At 51.0% G+C, this 22,743-nt stretch overlaps 4 protein-coding genes across 4 annotated transcripts; 1 reads left to right on the forward strand and 3 right to left on the reverse strand.

Moving 5' to 3' along the window:
• Positions 1–9,171: 9,171 nt before the first annotated feature.
• Positions 9,172–9,901, forward strand: HRG_05182 (uncharacterized protein; the record flags this gene model as incomplete). Its single annotated transcript, XM_044863653.1, has 3 exons — positions 9,172–9,282; positions 9,326–9,442; positions 9,536–9,901. The coding sequence occupies 3 exons, from the start codon at positions 9,172–9,174 to the stop codon at positions 9,899–9,901; spliced, it is 594 nt and encodes a 197-aa protein (XP_044720185.1).
• Positions 9,902–14,759: 4,858 nt separating this feature from the next.
• Positions 14,760–16,768, reverse strand: HRG_05183 (major facilitator superfamily domain-containing protein; the record flags this gene model as incomplete). Its single annotated transcript, XM_044863654.1, has 2 exons — positions 14,760–16,213; positions 16,270–16,768. 2 exons carry the CDS (start codon positions 16,766–16,768, stop codon positions 14,760–14,762), a joined length of 1,953 nt encoding a protein of 650 aa, XP_044720186.1.
• A 1,778-nt stretch (positions 16,769–18,546) lies between these two features.
• HRG_05184 (NADH dehydrogenase (ubiquinone)-like protein) lies at positions 18,547–20,539 on the reverse strand (the record flags this gene model as incomplete). Its single annotated transcript, XM_044863655.1, has 6 exons — positions 18,547–19,121; positions 19,176–19,754; positions 19,812–20,015; positions 20,077–20,132; positions 20,188–20,386; positions 20,443–20,539. 6 exons carry the CDS (start codon positions 20,537–20,539, stop codon positions 18,547–18,549), a joined length of 1,710 nt encoding a protein of 569 aa, XP_044720187.1.
• Positions 20,540–21,431: 892 nt separating this feature from the next.
• Positions 21,432–22,134, reverse strand: HRG_05185 (NADH-ubiquinone oxidoreductase ASHI subunit (CI-ASHI or NDUFB8) domain-containing protein; the record flags this gene model as incomplete). Its single annotated transcript, XM_044863656.1, has 4 exons — positions 21,432–21,461; positions 21,522–21,833; positions 21,885–22,061; positions 22,126–22,134. 4 exons carry the CDS (start codon positions 22,132–22,134, stop codon positions 21,432–21,434), a joined length of 528 nt encoding a protein of 175 aa, XP_044720188.1.
• Between the last annotated feature and the right edge of the window lie 609 nt (positions 22,135–22,743).

Consider the following 22,743-nt stretch of genomic DNA (forward strand, 5'->3'; position numbering starts at 1 on the left):
CGCACGCCCTTATAGGTACGGTCTAGAGCCGCTATCCTATCCTATAAGCGTTAAAGGGCCTTATCTTAAAATACTCTCGCTACGCGCGCCCCTAGGCTAGTCTATCCTTCCTTACTAGACTAAGGTAAGGGCGCGGGGGGAAGCTTATTCGCTAGTACCGCGCCTTCCTCTACTAGGGAAGCTCCTATATAAGTCCGTAGTACTTCTTATAGGATAAGCTATAGATCCCGGGCCTCGATGTCCGCTCCCGTTAGCCGGTCCTAATCCCTCTAGGAAAGCGCGTTTAGGACCGCGGAGTCCCGCTTAGGGCGGTACTTAATCGAGAAGTTAAAGTATAAGAGATACTCCGCTTAGCGGGCTTACCGCTTTAAGAGGTGCTAGCGAGTTATAAAGTACTTAAGGTTCTTATAGTCTATAAGGACCTTAAAGCTCTTATAGCTCTAAAGCTCCGCTTACTATTACTTAAGGTAGCTAATAATCGCTAGTATCTCTTTATCGTAAATAGCGTAATTCTACTCTACTAGGGTTAGCTTATAGGAGTAGAACGCTATTAGTTACTTCCGCCTATCTACCTCCTAAGAGAGCGTTCCTTTAAGTGCCTAGCCGCTATAGTCTACTTTAATTAATATAGACTAGTTAAAGTCCTATTAAAGTAGTATTAAGGCTTAAGAGAATAGGTCCTTAAGCGTATAGAACGCTCCTTCTTATATAGGCCCCTAGTAAAAGGCAGTCTACTTCCTAGTAATCTCGTTTAAGGGCATTATAATATAAGAGAAGCCCTTAATAAATATCTTATAATAGTTCGCGAACCTAAGGAAGCTCTATATACTTATCTATGTAGTTAGGGCAGCTTAGTCCTAAATCGCCTAGATCTTTATAGGGTCTGCCTATATACCTACGCTTACTTAGATAATAAAGCCTAGGTACTTAACCCTCTTAACCCTAAATTTATATTTATCTAGGTTAAGGTAGAGCCTATAAAGTTAGAGGCGCTCTAGGACCTTCTATACTTTCTATATATAGTCCTTATAGGAGCCGCTTATATAGATAAGGATATTATCTATATATATAGAGGCAAACTTATTAAGGAAGTCCTAAAGCACGTTATTAATATAATACTAGAAGGTAGCGGGCGCTCCTAAGAGGCTAAAGGGCGTTACGAGCTACTTAAATAAGCTATAGCGTATATAGAACGCTGTCTTTTACTTATTACCCTCCGAGATCTATACCTTATAGAACGCCTATTTTATATTTAGCTTTATAAACTACTTTGCCTTTAAAAGGTTATAGAGCGTATCTAAGATTAAGGGTAAGGGGTAGCGGTCTAGCCTTATAATTATATTTAGAGCCCTATAGTCGTAATAGAACTATATCCCGCCCTTTAGTTTACGCACGAATAGGACCGGCGCTCCTACTTTAGAGCTACTTACTTAAATAAAACCCTTATTTAAGAGGTCCCTTAGCGTCTTCTTTAATACTAGTAGCTCCGCGTATAATATACTATATAGCGGTCTAAATAGTATAGGCAGTTCTTGCCCCTTCTTATTAGTATAGAGTACGATCCTATAGTCTACCCCTAGCTTATATAGGTTAAGCTTATCCGCTTCCTAGGCCTCGAATAGCGGTAGGAGGTCGTAAAAACGCTCTAGTATCTATTACTATAGCTTAAAGGGCGACTTCGGCTTCTTTATTTAGAGGGCCTTATCGATATCCGCTAGGCTAACTATATAGACCGCTACGTTAGCCGCTACTTAGCCTTGCCCCCGCTCTACTTATCGTATAGTTCCTACGAAGATAGAGGCAAGGACTTCTTATACCGAGTATAAAGCTCGCACGCCTAGTCCTATGCCTATAGAACCGTCGTCGTAGCGGACCTACTATTATATAGGCCTAAACTATAGCTTCCTTTAATACGGAACTAAGTATAACTCTATATATAATAACTAAGGTTTCCTAAGGATTAAGGGAAACTCTAGTTAAGGGATTATATAGGCTATAATAAGCTTATAGTAACTATCGACCTCTATAGCTAGCTACGTAATACCCTTAATTACTATACCCTCTATTACGCTTAAGGCGCCCTTTACTCGCCTTAAGGCGATCTTTTCTACTAGTACTTATATCTCTCGTATAAGCGCCTTATTAACTATAGCGTAGCACTAATAGCCCTCGTCTATAAGGGCAGTAACGGGTAAGGAGTTATTAATTATAACCTATATTAAAGTAAGCTCCTCTTCTATATAGGCGGATAATTCTTCCTTCTCCTTTACTAGTACTAGTAATTAGGGCTCCGGAGCCCGTCTTTACTCTAGAGCTACTCTTTTTCCTCTAGGCCTAGGGGGGCGGAGTCCTCCTTATCGTCTAAGGCGAGGAGCGGTTCTATCTTTACTACTTAAACCGCTATAGGCCGCTTAGCTAAAAGGAAGGGGCAATTTAATATAAAGTATATAGATACTCCGTAATATAAGTAGCGGCCGTTAGCCTTCCTTTTCCCGATTTCCTCGCTCGTTACTTACTTCGCCCGCTACTTAGAGTACGGGGCGGTATAGGGGGTAGTCGACGGCGTCTTTTTACCGCGTCTAGCCCGGTCTATATAGGTAGCCGATATTAGGGTGTCCCCGTCTATATCGATAGCCGGTTATTTATCTTATAGAGGGGCGGTAATCTTATCGCCGCTATATAGCGTGCGCTTATAGAGCTTCTAGAAACGCGGCGTCTACTTATAGCCCTAAGCTACCTTTATTAACCGGCTTACTGTTACGACCCGACCAACGGATGTTACGACCCGACCAACGGATGGCCATGACACGGGCCAGGGATGACTAACCGCTGAAGGATCACGTGACCATGCGAAAGGTGATCGGTGGATCGCCTTACGATCAAGCGAGCGGTGCTCGACGGATCGTTCATCGATCAAGGTGATCACCTCTGTGATCACCTCCAGCACCTCGCGATCAGAGACGGGCAGTTGGGTATATATAGCTGCCCCATTTCACTCCTTTAGACTAGATAGCTCTTTAGCTTTCAACACAATCATTACGATCCCTATCACGATCTCATCTCTGATTCCGATCACTTGATTACCTGGTTACAGTCTACGGTCTACGACCTCCGACTCATCACCAACGTGACATACTTATCATTGCTCAGACCACGCCCTGTTGTATCTGCCAACATAAACCCCTCGACAGGTTTATCCCTTGGGAATATCACCGGTCGTCACACGTTGAAAGCTCTTGTTCAGAACGATACCGCGTCTCTCTGAGCAATATCGCATAACTGTCAACATGCCTGCACAGCAAACTGGATCAACCAACTCGGGACACACCGTGTCGCCGCAGGACATGATGCGCGAAATCATCAGCCTTCGACAGGAGGTCCAAGTGCTCAGGAACGGAGGAGGCAACGGACAAGTCAGGGACATCGGAGAAGCAGTCAAACCAAAACAGCCAGGACCATTCGACGGTACTCATGGCACGCTTCGAGACTTTCTCACCCAACTCAAAGCCTACCACCGATTCTATCCGACCAAGCTCTCGGACCCAGTCGAAAAGGTACTCCACGCAGGAAATTGTTTATCTGGAACGGCACTCGCCTGGTTTGGACCCATCATGAGGACTTTCTCGACAACCAACCAGCGCGACGAGACAACGAGACAGACGAAGTCTTTGCCAGTTTCCAAGGATTCGAAGAAGCCATTACGAAGGTATTCGGAACAACCGACGAGGAACGAGAGGCCGAACAGAAACTTCGAGAACTCCGACAAAGGATCTCAGCATCGGATTATGCTGCGAAGTTCCGTCAAGTCACCTCAAAGCTTGATTGGGACGACGAACCCTTATGTCACGATTCTACGACGGACTTAAAGAAGAAGTCAAGGACGAGCTCTACAAGGAAAATCGACCTGACAACCTCTCGGACTACATTGCTATGGCAGTACGAATCGACGACAGACAGTATGCGCGACGCCAAGAAAAGAAGCAAGGAAGAGGAAACTGGAACCCTTCCTATGGGAACAACTTCAACCGACGCGCCAACTACAAGAAGAAGCGCGAAACTCCATTGCCTACGCCCACACAACTAACCCAGGCAGGATGGACCTGGACGCAACCCAAAAAAGCAAAGGAAAGTGTTTCAACTGCGGGAAACTTGGACATTACTCCAAAGAATGCAGACAACCTCGCAAGGAGAAGAAAACCCACTGGGCCCCAGCCCCAGAAGGTAAGAAACACCTAAACGCTACTAACAAACAGGAACCAAAGCATGAACTCCTTAACTGGACTGCATGCTACGACGACAAATGTACGGTACACCTAAGCGACAAACAAGGTACCGGATGGTTTCCAAAACCACCAAAGAGAACCCTTGCAATGATGCAACGAAGGATTCCACGACACCGAAACAAGTCAAATTCGCAGAGACAGAATATCCCTATCCTGAAGGAGTCTCACAAGACTGGATCAGGAAGAACGGCAAACGATTCCAGGAAGACATGCGAATTAAAGACCGACAGCAAAGACGGGCAGTCTACAAACAACATAACAAAGAGGACACGGACGCAGCCCTTATGCTCACAAAACTCGGACAACAACCCGAAGAAGATCAACGGAGTGTCGACGACACAAGCTCTGAAGAACAAGAGACACCCGAAGAAACAGAAGACGAAAACGAACTCGCACCACCACCCTCACTACTAAGGAAAACGCCACGATTGGAGAACACGCCCCATACTTCGAAGAATTCGAAGAGATGCTCAAAATTGGAACCCAGCAAATACCTCAAATTCTCACGGAAAACCAACAAGCTGCGATGATTCGATACCAACCGGCACCACGCGGAGGAGACTACGCTGTGGCTATCGCCGCGGTCGACACCTTTACAGCTCTACAACGAGAATGGCAACCACGAGGAGAATTTTCAGATGACCCAAGAACAGTGCTCAGTCACGAAGAGCACAAACATATTTCATGGATCTCATGCGTCTATTTGGACTGCATGATACACTTCCAGAAGAAGGCACGACACAACGCTTTCCCAGTCAGATTCGACGGACAAATACTTTCGAAACCCTACCTAAGCACGGAACTGGACTACTGGAAAATCGATCAACGTTACCCGAACGACCAAGTCATGTTATTGGAACCCGATTACGGCACGCCACTTGAATGCCGCGATGATTACGGTTCTTTAACGAGATGTCTTTCGGAAACATGCAAAATCCACAAACACGCCAAAATTGGGGAATGGCACAACGCCACTCGCTCTAAGGCATCCGAACCATCTATCTTCACAAGACTCGCGCAACGAATCAGATGCGACGAAGAAGATTACAACGAATGTGCACACCCGAACTGCAAAGTTCACGAACACGAAAAGGCACGAGCATGGCACAAACGACACAACGGTGCACCAAAGGACTACTGGCGACACCTACGAAGGCTACAAGCTACATTCGACCAAGGAAAATTAACGCAGAAGAACTACGCGCAAAACAGAAAGACGCAGAACGAAAACTCGATTCCTGGTACGAAAACGAACAGAATTGCGAAGCACGGTACGCAATCAACTGCGAAGCAGCACAATGCAAACAACACAGCGTTGAGAAACAAGAAATCTTCGATTGGCTACAAGAAATCAGTCTCTTGAGCCCCGACACGACACCACGCGACGAAAACATAAAGAAACGATATCAACAACAAATCGAAGAAGAATACCCAAATGAAACGAATAAGGACCAGGCAAAAAACGAGGTACGCCATCTGTAAAAGGGCTACAGACTGGCACGACACGACAAGATCCAAGGACCCTATGCATGGCAACGGCAAGCCATGGCAACCAAATGGTATTGGACATCCAAATCGCGGGACATCACGTACACGCACTATTGGATTGCGGCGCGATGGGCAATTACGTTTCACCTAGAGTCATCAATCGTTACCGACTCCCATGGAGACACAAGAAAGATCCATATGAACTCACGAATATCGAAGGAGAGGCCTTCAACTATAACAACGGAATCATTGATATGGAGATTGATCACCTCGACATCAATATCCAGGGCCACGACGAACGAGTCGACTTCGACATCATGGACATTGGAGAACACGACCTTGTGTTAGGGCTTCCATGGTTACAGGAGAGCAACCCACTGATCAACTGGAAAACTGGCCAGCTGCGTTGGAACGAAGACGCAAGTTTCCAAGACCAGCAGATTTGGGAGAAAGCAAAATTTTGCGATGATTTAGCCACTGAACAGGACGAAAGGGATGACCGTTCAAGCAAATCATTACGGGCTTCAGCGATACAAACGAAAACAGCAACCGAACCGGCGGACACAACAAAATCGACTGACAAGACCCACGTACTGACCAACACGGCTGTACAACCTGGCATCCGACATAAACAGAACAAAGGACACAACAAGAAGATCCGAAGAGTTATTGCCACTCTAAGGAAAGACCTCGAACAAATCAACAAAGAGCTCGAGTCAAGGGAAACCAGCTCTCAAAAGAAAGAACAAAGCCCACAAGACAGAATGAAGAACATCCCACAGGAATACCGGAAATACGACAAACTCTTCAAGGAAGAACTCGAGACAGGGTTACCTAAATATAGCTAATAGGACCACGAAATTTGTCTCAAAGATGGAAGAACGCCGACGTTCCATAAGATTTACAACCTAAACGAAAAGCAACTGCAAACGCTACGCGACTACCTCGACGAGAATCTACGAAAGGGATACATACGAACATCAACATCCGAAGCAGGCTACCCAGTCATGTTTGTTCCAAAGAAAACGGCAAGCTACGACTAGTTGTCGACTACAGACGCCTAAACGATATTACAATGAAGGACCGAACACCATTACCGCTTATATCGGAACTACGAGATCGACTGCACGGCAAAAAATGGTTTACGGCCCTCGATCTCAAAGGCGCCTACAACTTAATACGCATGAAAAAGGGACACGAATGGATGACAGCTTTCAGAACGAAATTCGGACTATTCGAATAAGGGATTTTCCGATGATCTGCCGGATCTGGTGATCTGCCGGATTGCGGCGACTTCGCACGCTCAACATCAATCGACAATAGCTCAACAACAACGGTGCCAATTGACGTATCCTTTGATTTCCTGAATCATCAGAAGCAGTGAAAGTCTGGCATATATTTAGAACTTTTATCTAGGGGCAATGCGCTGCGGTGCTGACATCAAACCAAGCAACGGCCAAAATAGGATGCCGACAGATTGTGTAAGTCATTTCAGCCAATACAGCAAAAACAGAACATTATTGGCTTTCATCGTAGGCTTTAATCATGTGGGATTCTCCCATTCTATCCATAGTGCAGAACTTGGCTCAGGATACTGCAAAAATGGGGTTGGAAGGGCGAGCTGGATAACTTCATTCTACGCACCCGTAATGAGCCAGATTGAACGTGATTCGACGGTACAAGCATCTTCTGAAAAGAACCTATCTATGCATCTGAATGTAAGGTTTATTTTTAGCTTGAAATTCAGTGCGCGAGGCTCCGCTTTCACACCTGACAAGGAAAGACGTGCACGAAAATTGAGAAATTCGACACCCTACCCTAAAACACGTATAACATGGATGAAATGGGCTTTCTATTCCTTATGAGCATTTGAACGAACAGGGTATTCCTCTTATTATAAGAAAACAAGGCAAAATTGCTCGGCGTATTAAAAAATGGCAACCCATCCTCCCTTACGTTCAAGATGTGCGTCAGTCAAGAGATGGCATCGCTGCCCCATTTCTCATCCACCAAGACAAGCCAGCACAAACTCTGGACTTTTGGTTCGTGAAACGTGAATCAAGTCGTCAATAAATATTTTTAACACGTCAAAAACGAGGTGGACGAATCACAATATTGAAATGAGCAGCTCACCGGTACGTTCGACCGGTTTACCAGGGTGAAAGCTCGAAACGGTTGTGCTTATCGCCTTTGGTTCCCGATGGCCACTTAACCATTTTAGTATCGAATTTATGGAGTGGTGTGACCGGCACCGAGTGATCGTTGTGGTGTTTCCCCTCAATCCATTCATCGGCTGCAACCCTTGATGTATCGTTATTCAGCCTCTCTCAGCGTATACGCATGATCTTATCCAGTACACAGACAAATCAAAAGGTTCATTGATTGCTGAAATCGAAGATCTAGACTGTGTTTTGGAACGCATTTCAGGAAGTAGTCGAGAAGTCCTCTGTTGATGCTGGCCGCAACAGCCGAAGGCTGAGCAGCACCCTCGGAGCCCTCAATATGAGTTTTAAGTGCTTGATATGAGAGTTAAAGTATGCAGAGAACAAGTAGTCACAAGAACCAGCGCAGGCAGACCGGTAAGGCTTCAAAGATGATCTCTTCTGCTGTACAGATTCTAGTGCAGACGAGGTGTTTAGCTCTAAAATTGTGGCTCAAGCTCGCCAAAAAATGACAGTGAAAGGACTCCAAAAGAAAGAGGAGGCTCTGAAGAAGGAGGCCCGAAAGCTTCAGCGACAGCAGAAGGCAGCGGAGCAAAAGCTCTCGCTCTAGAGAAGAGGAAGCAATGAGAGGCGGAAATTGGGAGAAAACGACGGATGACGGAGGCCGTGAAGCAAAATAAGGAGATAAATTGGCATTATTAACAAGAGCTGAAGATTTTGAAAGTGGAAAAGCCACAGAAAATGCAGAATGAGCGACGGGTGGCTTCTGAGGGTCGCGAGAGGAGTCAGGATGTTCACGCTGCAAAATTGTCACTCTTCCGTTCACACCAGAGCGGGCCATAGCATTGCAGGTACCAAACACACTATATAATAACGCAAATAATAAGGCAATGATAGCTTCAAACGACATATCCTGTCCTCAAAGGCCTCTTTAGCTGTTGATAGTGATCGGGAGGCAATGGGTGCATTTCGGGGACTTGCGCGATCGGAGAGTAACAGAAGACGACCTCGATGGCTGGATGACTTCAAAAAGATTGAGTGGCATCTTTGAGCATTATTAACTGCTCTTATAAGATTTTAGAACAATTCAAATAGTATTCGTGAAGTTATTCTCAGTTCTTTGCTGGAATGCAATGAGCCCAAAATCCGGCGAATCGCCAGATCCGGCAGATCACCGGAAAATCCCTTATCTGGTAATGCCATTTGGACTCACAAATGCACCAGCTACCTTCCAACGGATGATCAACAATGTCCTACGCGAACACTTGGACATCTTTGTGGTAGTATACCTGGATGATATCCTAATCTTCTCGGACACCCTAGAAGAACACAAGGAACACGTCCACAAGGTACTCCGCGCACTTCAGAATGCGAAGTTACTGGTTGAACCAGAAAATCACACAGGAAGTAGATTTCCTCGGACACACGATCTCACCAGGAGAGATACGAATGCAACAAGACAAGATCAACTCAGTCAAAGAATGGCCAACGCCAAAGAACGTCAAGGACGTACAAAGTTTCCTAGGATTTGCGAATTACTACCGACGATTCATCAAAGATTTCGGAAAGATTGCAACACCACTACACGACTTAACGAAGAAGGAAAAAGAGTTTACATGGGACGACAAAGCCAACGAAGCTTTCGAATGCATCAAAACGACGATTACGCAAGAACCGGTCTTAACCACCTTCGATCCAGAACGACAAATCGAACTCGAAACCGATGCATCAGACTTTGCTCTAGGAGCACAAATCGGACAGAAGGACGATGAAGGAAGACTACGACCAATTGCATTCTACTCGAAAAAGCTACATGGCGCAGAACTCAATTACCCCATCTACGACAAAGAATTCCTCGCAATCATTCAAGCTTTTAAATTTCGACACTACCTTCTCGGAAGCAAACACAAAATCAAGGTCTACACAGATCACAAAACATCTCACATTTCGCGACGACGCAACAATTGAACGGACGACAGATCCGATGGGCCGAATGTCTATCAGAATTCGACTACGAAATAATCCACAGAAAAGGAACAGAAAACGGTCGAGCTGATGCCCTCAGCCGACGATCCGACTACGACACAGGAGCACCTATTGTGAAAGGACAACTCCTTGAGCTCAACAATGAAGGGAATATGCAACAACGACAGCTTAACGCAATCTTCAAGGTCAATCCAGACGAAGGCCTTACGAAGAAGATCCAACAAGCCTACGATAAGGTTGATTGGGAACCACTTCCAGTTGTTTGGGAAGATGGCCTGGCAAAGCATCAAGGAAAGATCTTTGTACCAGAAGAACTTCAGGACGAAGTTATACGCGAAATTCACGAACACCCGACACACGGACACCAAGGAATCCGGAGGACGATGGAAAGAATTCGACGAATCTACGACTTTCCACGGATGAAGAAACGAATCAGCGAAACTATCAGAAAATGCGAACTTTGCGCACGAAGCAAAGCTGAACGACACAAGCCATACGGAGAATTGCAACCGTTACCAGTACCAAAGAAACCATGGGACTCGATAGCTTTCGACCATATCACAAAGCTACCACCGTCAAAAGAACCCATGACCAACGTCAAGTACGACAGCATATTCGTCATTACCGACAGATTGACGAAGTACGGATACTTCTTACCGTACAAAGAAGCAAGCAACGCAGAAGAGCTAGCATATGTGTTCCTACGAACTATTGTCAGCAATCACGGACTACCGAACGAGATTGTCTCTGACAGAGGAAGCACATTTGTGGCCAAGTTTTGGCAAGCTCTCATGGCACAATTAGGAACGAAACATAAGCTCAGCACAGCTTATCACCCACAAACAGATGGACAAACAGAACGACTCAACCAAACGCTTGAACAATATTTACGATGCTACATCAGCTACGAACAAAACGATTGGGTTAAATGGCTACCGACGGCACAACTAGCTTACAACAGCTCAGTCACAGAGACAACCAAGCTCTCACCAGCATACGCCAATTACGGATACAACCCAGAAGCATTCAAGGTCACTCGACAAGGACCACAAGCGGAACGAGCGATACTGCAAGCAGATCAGCTACGAAAATTGCATAAAGAAATGCAACAAGAACTTCAATTCGTCAGAGAACGAATGTCCACTCACTACAATCGGAAAAGATTGCAGGGACCAATCTTTCAAGAGGAGACATGGTCTACCTCGTACGACGAAACATCAAAACAAAACGACCAAGCAACAAATTGGATTTCAAGAAACTTGGACCGTTCAAAGTCAAGAAAACCATTTCAAAAGTCAACTACGAACTTTCGCTACCAACAACAATGCGGATACACCCGATATTTCATATCTCATTATTGGAACCAGCACCACGAAACGCCAAACCACAGGAAAAATCGAAGTCGACGACGATCAAGAATACGAAGCAGAACAAATACTGGACACAAGAAAACAAGGTCAGCAACAGGAATACCTTGTAAAATGGAAAGGATACGGACCTGAGGAAAACACATGGGAACCCACCAAGCACCTGACCCATTGTGGTTCGCTTCTCCGACAATTCAATCAACAAAGATCAACCTCCTGACGAAATGGGATTTTCCGGCGCCGACGAATCCCGAGCAACCCAAATTGGGCTAAGACAGAAGGAGACAACGACACCTGGGAGTACAAGGAATCCCAATCCTCGACGAAGTCCGAGGGTAACCGATCGTCGTGAGGGGAAGGCGGCCGCGCCTCCTCCACTCGTTGCCGCTCCTTCTCCGCCTCTTCTTTCTCGACACGTTCCAGCTCCTCAACGTTATCGATCCCACGGGAGACCGCCCGCATCATCTTTTCAAACCATAATTTCTTTTGTTTTCGAAGGCGCAGAACCTTTTCCTCGGCCTCCTCAAGCTCGCGTTCGAGCTTGATGTGTTGATTTGCAATATTTCGAAGCTGTGCCGGCGATACCCCTTGGACGTCGCAGCGGGGAAGGTGAAGGCGCACGCATTCGACACAGCGATCAGAATCCGAAGACGACACCTGGCATTCCCGGAGTCCGCGACGCTCGCAAGCCGAGCAAGAAGGCATCGTAAGAATGTCGGGATTCGAAAGGATCGTGGAAAGCAGGACACCACAACGGATGGACGACGAGGCCTTGGCCCTTTTCTTGGAAACACGGTCAGACGGCATGACGGACCATGATGAAGGAAGAAGAAAGAACGGCACACACTCACGCAGGAAATGACCAGGATATGCGACACGGCGGCTAAAGCAGGTCTTGAGGGCAAGACCAAGGGAGGGGGAGACCTGATGTTACGACCCGACCAACGGATGTTACGACCCGACCAACGGATGGCCATGACACGGGGGGAGCCAATAGAGGCGCGGACCCCCGCGCCTTTAAAGTCGGCGTGACACGGGCCAGGGATGACTAACCGCTGAAGGATCACGTGACCATGCGAAAGGTGATCGGTGGATCGCCTTACGATCAAGCGAGCGGTGCTCGACGGATCGTTCATCGATCAAGGTGATCACCTCTGTGATCACCTCCAGCACCTCGCGATCAGAGACGGGCAGTTGGGTATATATAGCTGCCCCATTTCACTCCTTTAGACTAGATAGCTCTTTAGCTTTCAACACAATCATTACGATCCCTATCACGATCTCATCTCTGATTCCGATCACTTGATTACCTGGTTACAGTCTACGGTCTACGACCTCCGACTCATCACCAACGTGACATACTTATCATTGCTCAGACCACGCCCTGTTGTATCTGCCAACATAAACCCCTCGACAGGTTTATCCCTTGGGAATATCACCGGTCGTCACACTTACGTACTTACCGTAGTTAGTAGGTATAATTATAGGGATAAGTAGCTCCTATAAAGCTAGCGTAATCGAATTCTATAGCTATATAAGCTTCGCGCTATCTTCCTATACTATAGTCCCCGCTACCCGTAAGAGCGTCTCTTTAAAATTAGGGAGAAATTCGCTAAAGGTTTATCCGTCTCTCTACTTAAGGGTCTATAGCCTATCTTACGCCTTCTCCCGCTCCTATACGTTGCCGAACGTATATATAAGGTATTAAAAGAAGTCTTATAGGTCGCGTCTACCCCTAGGGCCGCCCTTATCCTAGAATCTAAAGATCCGCTATATCTAGGGCTCTAGCAGCGTATAGAGGAGCAAATACTACGCTATATCGCGATAGCTATTTAGGCCCTATTTCTCGTCGGTTATAAACTTCGTCTATAGCCGGCTAAGGAAGAAGTAAAAGGACTCCGGCTTGCCGTCCTAAGTCGGCTAAAGGAGCGGCTTCCTCGTCGGTAGTATCGCCGCCGTAACTAGCGTTATAGAGGCCGTAGGGGTTAAAGCCGGTCTCGTAGACGGCTCCCTTAGTATAGCGAGAACCTCGTCCTTCTCGCTAGCCGTCGGGCTTTTAATCGCTTCTAGGATAGCTACGATACTTCCTATCTATCCGGGGAGGGGCGGAGTGCTTCCTCGAGGGGGAGGCGCCCTCTCCGGAGAGATATCTATTAGATCTATTAATTAATAGCTTATACTATCACGGAGTAGGCAGAGGCGTGCGCGTAGGTGCCGTCCGTAGAATAATATTAATAAGCTATGCAGAGCTCTCCTATGCGCGGCTGGCCCGTATATATACGTACGGGATCCGGCCCTCCGTACGTAACTACACGGCTTAGGCCGTAGCCTAAGCCTATAACCTATAATAGTTAAAGACTCTTATAGTATCGCTACTAAACTAAGATCTTAATTCTAAAGCTCTTTCCTTTCGTAAAGGAATATAAGAAGGATCTTCCTAGGATAATTATATAAGAAGATAAAGCTCCGGCTTATAACTACTATATCTAGTAGTAGGTATACGACTTATATAAAGTCCGGCGCCTTCTTTAGTATAGTAATTCGCCTAATCTTAATACTATTAAGCCTTGCTGGCCTTGGCTAAACAGAACTACTACGAAAAAAGGCGCCCCGAAAAGCCGGGCTAAAGCTATTTCTGCTTAGGAGGCAGCTTAGAAAGAGCTTCCGTAAGAGAAAATATAAGGCTAGATTAAGCGAATTCCTCGGCATATGCAGAAAATCATTAAATTAAAAGGCGGCAATGAGTATCGAGAGGGAAGGAGGGATAGTACCGGTATTAGCAGGGAATACTTCGTAGAGCCATAGAAATTTGGTACGTTCTTCCTTTTTCTTAACAGGGGTTATTTTAGCGTCAGCAACGACTATTGAAAGCTTCCTCCGTATCTTCAAGGGCCAATGCATTAACACTGCTCGCGTCCGACACTACAGGCGTTGAAACGCCCCTCCAAGGAGAGTGCGGGGCAAGCAGAGCCTAGGCACGTCACCATGGCAGGCGTCATCATCGCTACCGCCATAAGCCACCTACAAACGAACTGGCATGATTGTAAAGCTGCATCTGGAAATGCATGTGACGATAGCAGAGCAATTAGGCGTGGCACATGTGTCTTCATTCATTCAAGATAAACCCCTTCATCGTCGCTGCTTCCTGCTCCGCGCACCCTTGGAGCTGCCACGGCGCTTTTCCCGCCCATGTCCGTTGCAGTCATGCAGGTTCCCCCTTGCCTGCCTCCGCTGCCCAATGGAGCTTTCGTCTAGGTCACTGTAGAGTGTAGATAACAAACAGCCTGGAATAAACGCCCGACAAGAGACCGTGCCGCCCCAAACGCCTTGCAATCGAAACGAGCCATTTCGTCGAATGGAGAGTGGCATTAAGAGCCAGAAACAACATCAGGAACTTGAATCCTCGAAAAGGGGCAAACAAAGACAAATCCAAGAAAGAGGGTCAAATGACGCCGGGAAAAGACAAATAGGCGTTACGCGGCGGCCATCTCAATGTTCTTGCCCTTGATGCTCTTCCACTCCACCATGACGGCGCCAAATATGGCCGCCGACGCCGTGGCCGTCGACACGAGGAAGCAGTTGGACAGGGCGCTGTTGTAGGCGTGCACGACGCCGCCGAGATCCTGCGTGGCAATAGCCTTGCGGATTCCCGTGGCGCCCGCCGACACCACCACCTGGGGGTCGACGTGGGGCACGTATTCGGCCAGGAAAGCGACGAGGCGGTTGGAGAAGACGGTGTTGCCGGCTGTCACAAACAGCGCACCGCCCAGGGCCTGCGCAAAGATGATGAGGGCCGTGCCCGTTGGCACGTCGGCGATGTCGAGCACCACCTGCACCGCCGTCAGGGGCTGCTGCATGCCGATGCCCACGCCCGCACCGGCAATAATCTGGAACCCGATCCACGCTGCCGGGCCCGAGTTGACGTTGAGCGTCGTCATAAGGCCGTAGCCGATGGGCATTAGGATGGCCGCCCCGATGATAAAGGGCGTGTAGTAGCCCCACGAGGTCACGACGATGCCCGACGCCACGGTGAACAAGACGACGCTCAGCAGCATGGGAATGTTCATGATGCCCGACGACACGGCCGATGCGCCCTTGACGGCCTGGAACCAGAATGGCAGAAAGTACATGGCCAGCAGGAAGCAGGCGCCAATAAAGAACTCGAAAATGGTCGACGACCACACCGTCCGCTTCCTGATGATGCGCGGCGGCACCGTCGCCCGGTCCCCCATGCGGTGCTGCACGTAGATGAAGACGGGGATCAGGAAGCCGCTCAGCAGCAGCAGCGACGTCACTCGCGAGCTGTCCCACGGGTACTGCGAGCCGCCCCAGTGCAGCGCCAGCAGGAGGCAGATGATGGCGGGCATGAAAGTGATGGTGCCCAGGGGATCAAGCTGCCAGAAAATGTCTTTCCACGTCCGCGGCTCCTTCTTGCGCTGGGGGTCAGGGAAGAAGAAAAAGATGACGACAACGGAGACGAAGCCCACAGGCAAGTTGATGTAGAAGCACCACCGCCAGGTCAGCCGGTCCGTGAAGAGACCGCCGAGCAGCGGGCCGGCGACAGACGATATGCCCCACATGCTGCCGATGAGGCCGCTGTACAGCGGCCTCTTCCCCAGCGGCACCGTATAAGCCAGGATTGTTAGGGCCCCGGCGAAGATGCCGGCGGAGCCGACTCCAGCCACGGCTCTCCCGATGATGAGCACCACGCTGCTCGGGGCGATGGCGCAGACGAGACTGCCCACTTCAAAGAGGCCGATGACGGACAGAAAGACAATCTTTATGCTCCAAAAGGTGTAAAACTTGCCAAAGAGCAGCTGAAAGGAGGACCCCGTGAGCATATAGGCAGAGCCATACCAGCCGACGTCGTTGAGGCTGCGGAACTCATCCGTGATGCGCGGAAGAGCAGTCGCAATAATGGAGTTGTCTAGAGTAGACGTGTAAGTGGCAGCTCAACAGCCAGGGCCAGGGGCAGCGGCTTACCGAGAGCCATGAGGAAGACGGAAAAGCACAAGGCGGTGATGATGAGGGCCAGCTTGAGCCCGGTTGCGTACTCTTGGCCGTCCTCGCGCGTGGTTGAAGGCTGGTTGGCCATGTTGCCGCCGTCCGAGCCGGACCCAGGAAAAAGCTGCAGCTTCTCCCGGCTCTCGGTGGCAGCCGGGTCGGGCCCCAAAGGGCGCATGGCATCGTATGGCACGCCGCCGAGTATGATGCTGGTGCGCACTGGCTGGCTGGTCCTGACAACGGCTCTGTCGACAAACTTGAGGCTGGACATGGTGCTGGGGGTGGGGGCCGTCGTCGGCGGGTGGGTGCTTTCGTCGTCGGAGAGCCAAGTCGAGATGTTGCGAGCCATGTGATGAGCCTCGAGATCGCCTAGAAAGTAGCGCGACGACGTGGCCAGAGACGAGGTGAGCGTGTCCTCGGGCAGGTGGACGCTGAGGCGGGCCAGCTCTGCGTCAGACTGCGGCCGTTTCGGATCCATGGCCGCCAAGGTTGGATTCTCAGGGCACAGGAGGTTTGATATGGCAGGATGACATCAGCTCGTGGGTGTAGATCCAGATCTCGCTCGTCTGGCGGTCCGGGGTGCAGGTTTATATATATCAAGAGACGGAGCCTCGCGCCATGCGGACGGGAAGCGACGGTGAGACGTCAGCCTCCGGAGCAACAGGGTGCGGAGGGCGGAGGGCCATGGGCAGGGTTCCGCCTCGCGAAGGGTGCGAGAGCGAGGCCGTCATCAATCAGCCCGGCCATGTGCTCTGCGGCAAGCTACAAGGGGCCCCGGTTTGGTGGGCAAGCGGACCAACGAGGCGACGTCAGCGGAGCATGGGTGGTGTCTTTTCACGAGGGCGAGCCTGAAGAAGAACAGGAGGCCAGCAGAGTTCGGAAACGTCCATTCGTCCGAGGACCTGCTCGCTCTCTGGGCCCAGGTCGCTTTGAGGGGGGCATCCTATCGAGAGCAGCTGAACCAGCTTGATCCTGATAGTTGCCTACGGCAGTTGCGTGGGTAGACAGACACTTGTCATTGCTGCACGTATGGCTGCACAGAAGAGACACGTCCTGGGAGCGGTGGGTGGTCGCCGACCGCTGCTTCGTCTCTCGCTGCTTCGTCCTCTCGCTCGGTGCCGTGGTTCGCGCAGCGAGCACGTGACCAGGCCGGATAGCGGCCCGGCTCCAACAGATACCCGGAGCTAGGTACGTACAGGAGGTACCTTTCGCACCACAGCCTACCGGGTACCTACCTTAACCTTACTGTCAGCTGCCACCAGCACCTCCATGGCATATACGGTCCACTTCCAGGTCATCTGTTAGAGTGTCACTTCACATTTGCCTGCACAACCTAGTGGTTTCCTCACACTTACCTACTGTATGTAGGTAAGGTACGTAGCTGCAAGCAACACCAACCCCCGCTGATCAAGACTCCAAGGTTATTAATTAATTAATTAGACCTTTCTGGCTGCACTATAACTACGGAGCATGCATCCATGCCCCCCAACGCATGAGACATGTATGTTGTACATAGCCTTTCCCCCGTCACTCGCCCCCCCCCCCTCCCCCAATCGGCCGCGCCCAGCATATCCTGTTCCGCCGACTGCCGCCTGGCCTCGGAGGACACCCAGCAGCGGCTCGGAGGTTTTGCGAATGACATCACTCCTCTCCCTGGTCTTCCGGAGGGAACCGGCCGTATGGCAATGGTTTGCATCCCTCTGCCTAAACTCTCTCGCCTCTTTGGCGTCAGCCCAGCTGGTTCCACCCCTTGGCTTCTTCACCTGAATCTCGCTCAACATCGCCCTCACCCCCAGCCGGCCTTGGGCCACTCTTCAACTGTCCGAATCCCTGAGGAAGCTGGCCAGGTGGCAACTTTTGCATCCCTCCCACGTGCTTCTCACACCCAGATGTGCGATGGAGATTCCATTCCTGCTCTAGCCTGTCACGTCTCTTCTATCATGCTGCATCTCCATCTATGCAATGTGCGTCGTACTTCGCATCTACCGATAAGTCATATCACTAGCTGTGTTACCCTCGACTGTCGCATCTCCTCCAATGCTGACTCGACTCCAAACGTATGCGTCTCGAAACAGAATTAGACGGGCTCGTTTCCTGTGATTCCTCAACCATTGATACCTCCCTCTCATAAAACATGCGTGATTGCTCCCCGCCAATGCTGCCACCCTGAATACTCTACCAGGGCGGCTGGCACTGTTCCCAACCAGCTAATCCTAGGGCACAGGTGTCAACATTCAAAGGGCGACCGTGCTGCCATCACACAGTCTCTTTGGCCGGCACTTCATTGGTGAACGGAGTCAGGCGTACTCTGGGACTGCCGCGGCGCGGCTCGTCCTCCTCATCGATCGCCCTCACCGACGCCGGGGTGTAGTTTCGAATTCGTTTCGTGCCCTTTTCCGCCGTGATAACGCCAGCACCTCCCACAGCCGCATCTTTTACGTCCACCATGTTGCTGCCTGGGCCGGGTTCGCTGTCCGAGGAACGGCCTTGCTGGGACTGCTCCGGGCCTGGGAGATCCTGATCTTGAGGACTATTGACTTGAGAGTTCACCGTGCAGACAGGTACGCTGGCGCCAGGAGGTATATACATCTGCTGTGAGACCCGGCGCATCTCCTGGTGGTCTTGGCCAAAGGTCGAGGCGGCCGACGGAGACGGTCCAGCTGGCTGTTGGCGGCGGTTCTCTTTGCGGGACCTCACCTCACTCGCAGGCGCATGGAAGTTGGGCTGCTGAAAATGCAGAGGCATCGGCTGGTTAAGCAGCGAGTTGGTCAACGAGTGGGCTAGGTCGGACGGTATCGATGAGTTGTGGGAGACGATAGCAAAGGGAGTTCCTGTTGGCCTCGTCAGCTTCAAGCGCTCATAGGCCCGGGGGCACCGTCCAGCACCGTCTTGCTCATGGCTGGCCTGTCCGCTCGTCGTCGGCGTATTGGTGGGGACCCTCATATGGCCGGAAGTGTCGTCCTCTTCCTGCCGCATGCTTGGCATGAAAGGCGCCCGGTCTGCCGACGGGGCCAGCTGGTCGCCAGATTCCAAGGGTGTGTAATCCGGCATACTGATATCTGTGCTCGCCCGTCGCATCATTCGCTGCTGAGGGTTTCCCTGGTTTTCCACTCGATTCGCATCGTTGACCCCCATGCCGATGCCGCTCAACCACTCAAAGTATGAATTTGCATCCCCAAAGGGATCAGCCACGATGCTCTTGGCCTGGGAGAGAGTGCCAAAAGCGGGATGGGTGACGCGTCGCATCCCGGAGCTCGTTGAAGGCTTGCCCATCACTCCTTGTATGCCTGGAATAGGGTAGCCTGAGGCATTGCCTTGCACGGCGTCGGTGAGGCGTCGCGGAGAATGAGCGTGCGAGTCCGGGTCGTCGGACGGGTACGAAGGGACAGGCATCGACGAGGCAAAGGGGGCTCGACGCCACATGGAAGGGTTTGGCCATGCGATGCACGAGCTTTCCAGGATATCTGGGCCAGCCATCAGCCACGGAACCAAGCAGCAAGCACGGAGGAGGTAGCACGCACCCAGCGGCGCATGCTGGAATGAAAAGGAAACAATGTTCTTGACTCTCTCGATGGGCATGGTGAGCGAGTCCCGTGGGAAACCCTCGCTGATGACCAACTTGATGCGGCCCAAATCATCGGCAGGGCTCCAGAAACTCTGCTGAAGCAATTCTCGTCGAAACGGGGGAAACAAGAGGCAGTCCAGATCTCCACCCTTGGGAAAGTCTGCTCAGACAGGTCAGCCAGGGCCGGAACATGCACAGCATCATGGAGAGCTGGGACCAACTGAAGCTATGGGCGATAATATGTGGCCAGGCAGTCATCTGGTCCAAGGCCGTGGAGCTACACAAAGTCAGCTGACAGAGGCTCTCACGACAACTCGGGTATTTTAACACACGCAACCAGTCTACCGTCGATGAATAGTCTCGCTTCGAATTTGACCGTGTCGGTATACTTGCTGTAAGACTTTGTGTACTGGCTCACAGTTGGGCCGAACCACGAATGGATCGAGACCTGGAAAGGAGTTCCAGATGCCAGGCTCGGGACAAAACAGCAGACGGTCGGCAGCCCGATGGAGCCGTGGGTATGAGAGAACTCTGGGCGAGAGGGCGATTAGCGCTTCAAGACGTTCAGCGACGGGCGGCCGACGTACCAGCATCGTGAACGACATGGCAGGCCACTTTGAACTCTTTCATGGGCGTCTTGCAGTCTCTGGGGAAGAGCAGAATGTCCCAGTCGTCGAATCGCATCGTGGGCAGTAGCGCAGCTGTTGACGACTCAGAAGACGTTGGGGGCGCAAGGTCACAGACTCGATGCTGGTGGCGCCAGTGGCCGAGGCGATGCCGTCGAAAAGGAGGCGGAGAATTGCCTGAACGGGGCCAGGGCTGGGAGTCTTGGACGACGAGTTTCTGGGCAGTGTTGGTCAAGGCAAATAGCTGCCGCCGCTCGAGGATATGACGGTGTCAGGATGGCGCACAATCCGAACGAGAAAGTCAACCGCAACTGCACGAGTCGCTCAGACAAGATGCTGGCGACTGGCTCAAGTGGTGGAGCGTCAGTGGCCGAGAGGGAGAAGAGCTTGGAGCCGGAATGCGAGTACCTTTGTTCCGGTGAGTAAGGTAGGTAATGGCTGTGTTCGGACCGGGACCTCTATCACTGCCTTGCCGCCTTTGGATGCGTCAACAATACCTGCTCTGCCGAGCTTGTGCTCAAGCAAGGCAAGGGAGTTGCTTCGTACTAGAAGGGCTCGGCCGAGGCGACAAGGCGCGATGCGGATGGGACTGTCTGGCGGAGGCTCTCGCCCAAAAGCAGCTCCTGCCGCTAAGCGCAAGATTAGCCAGCCAAACTCGGCCATGGCAAGCGAGAGTGTCGGCCAAAGAGCAGGTTCTGGCTCTGCGTTGCTTGGGGAACCACCGGATACCCGAGAGCAGGGTGTTCCTGAGCTCACCGACACACCCGTCAAGGGGCCAGGAGCCGTCAACGCCGTCGAGTCTATGCGAAGGCAAGCGAGCAGAGGCCATGAAGAACGGAGCATCCATGACACAAAGTCTACAACAAGGACACCTCAGGCATTTCATCTTGACTGCCAATACTTGATTCCGCGGCCCCGTATATGTACAAATAAAGGCTCCCAGTGTGGTTCTACGGGTCCTCGTCGCCAGCCATCCGTGCCTGCAATTCCGTCGTTAGCCATGCCCACATCTTGTCACAGGGGACATTGCATCGACCTACCCTCACGGCGCCAGGGCCACCCAGTTCCCGCTCCAACCCGCCTTCAAATTCCCTTGGGTACGTCTGCTTGTCGGGGTAGTTGAGGTAGACGACTCCAGACACGCCCAGAAAGACGGCGATGAAGCTGCCAATCATGATCAAGCCCGGGCCAGTCGACGTCCAAGTGTACTGGTGCGGCGAGAAGATGCCGAGCACATCGTTGTCCTCGTGAACCGGCTCGCCAAAGTTCCTCCGCTCCTGCGGGTCCCACCAGTCGGCATAAGGGTCGCGGAACTGGCGCTTGATGCGTGGCGGGTTAATGTAGCCGCCGTTCTGCCATGCTGCCCGTCAGTCTCGTCCGCCATGGGAGCCGTGAGGACTGACCATGCCAGGGTCCTCGGCCTCGCTCAGCTGTTGACGGTCGGGGTACTTTTCGTCAAGCACCTTTCTGTCCGAGTACTGAGGCGGTAGGAAGCCTCGTCGTTGCGTCGTCGGTACGAGTCGAGCCGCCGAGAGACGGCTGCGCAGGGCCCGCGCCCGCGCAAGTCGCTGGAGAGACATCTGCCGACGGGCAGTCAGCGGTGACGGAGCTTGGTGCATGTGATCTTGAGCCACTGGGACTTACTGTGGGCATCTGGGCGGATTCGTCGGCGCCCAATTGCGCGGTGAAGCTGGGCGGTTCTCAAGCAGAAGCTTGCTTGCCAACACCAAGGCGAGGTTGTGATGGCATGGAGCACTCGGGAGGTACGGTACCTTGTACTTTATGCCTACTACCCTAGGACCTTATTAGGTACCTAGGTAGGTAGGTAGGTGGTCCTGTATCAGCCTGTTGCCTCGTAATTCAGGCCCAAATTTCAAGCGCGGACGAAACATGCGAGCTCCAGCGAGTGGCAGATTACCTAAGTGAGTAGTACAGCAGCCAGAAGTTCTTGTGAGCATCCCGGAGGACGTGCTACTTGATCCCGGCCGTCTTTGTTCGCAGCACGCAGGTACATTTCAAAGTACGAGGAAGCCAGTACTTGCGGCTCTCGTACCGTGTGCAATGTTGATTACCGCTCCGGTCCAGCTCTCTGAGGCTCCTGAACAACTGGCAGGCCAGCGTCACCCACTCGACGGACCCATGTCACTCGCCCGTCGTCTTCCAAATTCTCTTGGTCCCAAAAGGTTTGCTGACGACACGGATTCTGCGCGCAAAACTCGACGTCGGCGCCGCCACGGCCCTCTGATCATGCGCAGACTTCAT

Source organism: Hirsutella rhossiliensis, assembly GCF_020360975.1.
Source record: "Hirsutella rhossiliensis strain HR02 chromosome Unknown scaffold00005, whole genome shotgun sequence".
Lineage (NCBI taxonomy): Eukaryota > Fungi > Ascomycota > Sordariomycetes > Hypocreales > Ophiocordycipitaceae > Hirsutella > Hirsutella rhossiliensis.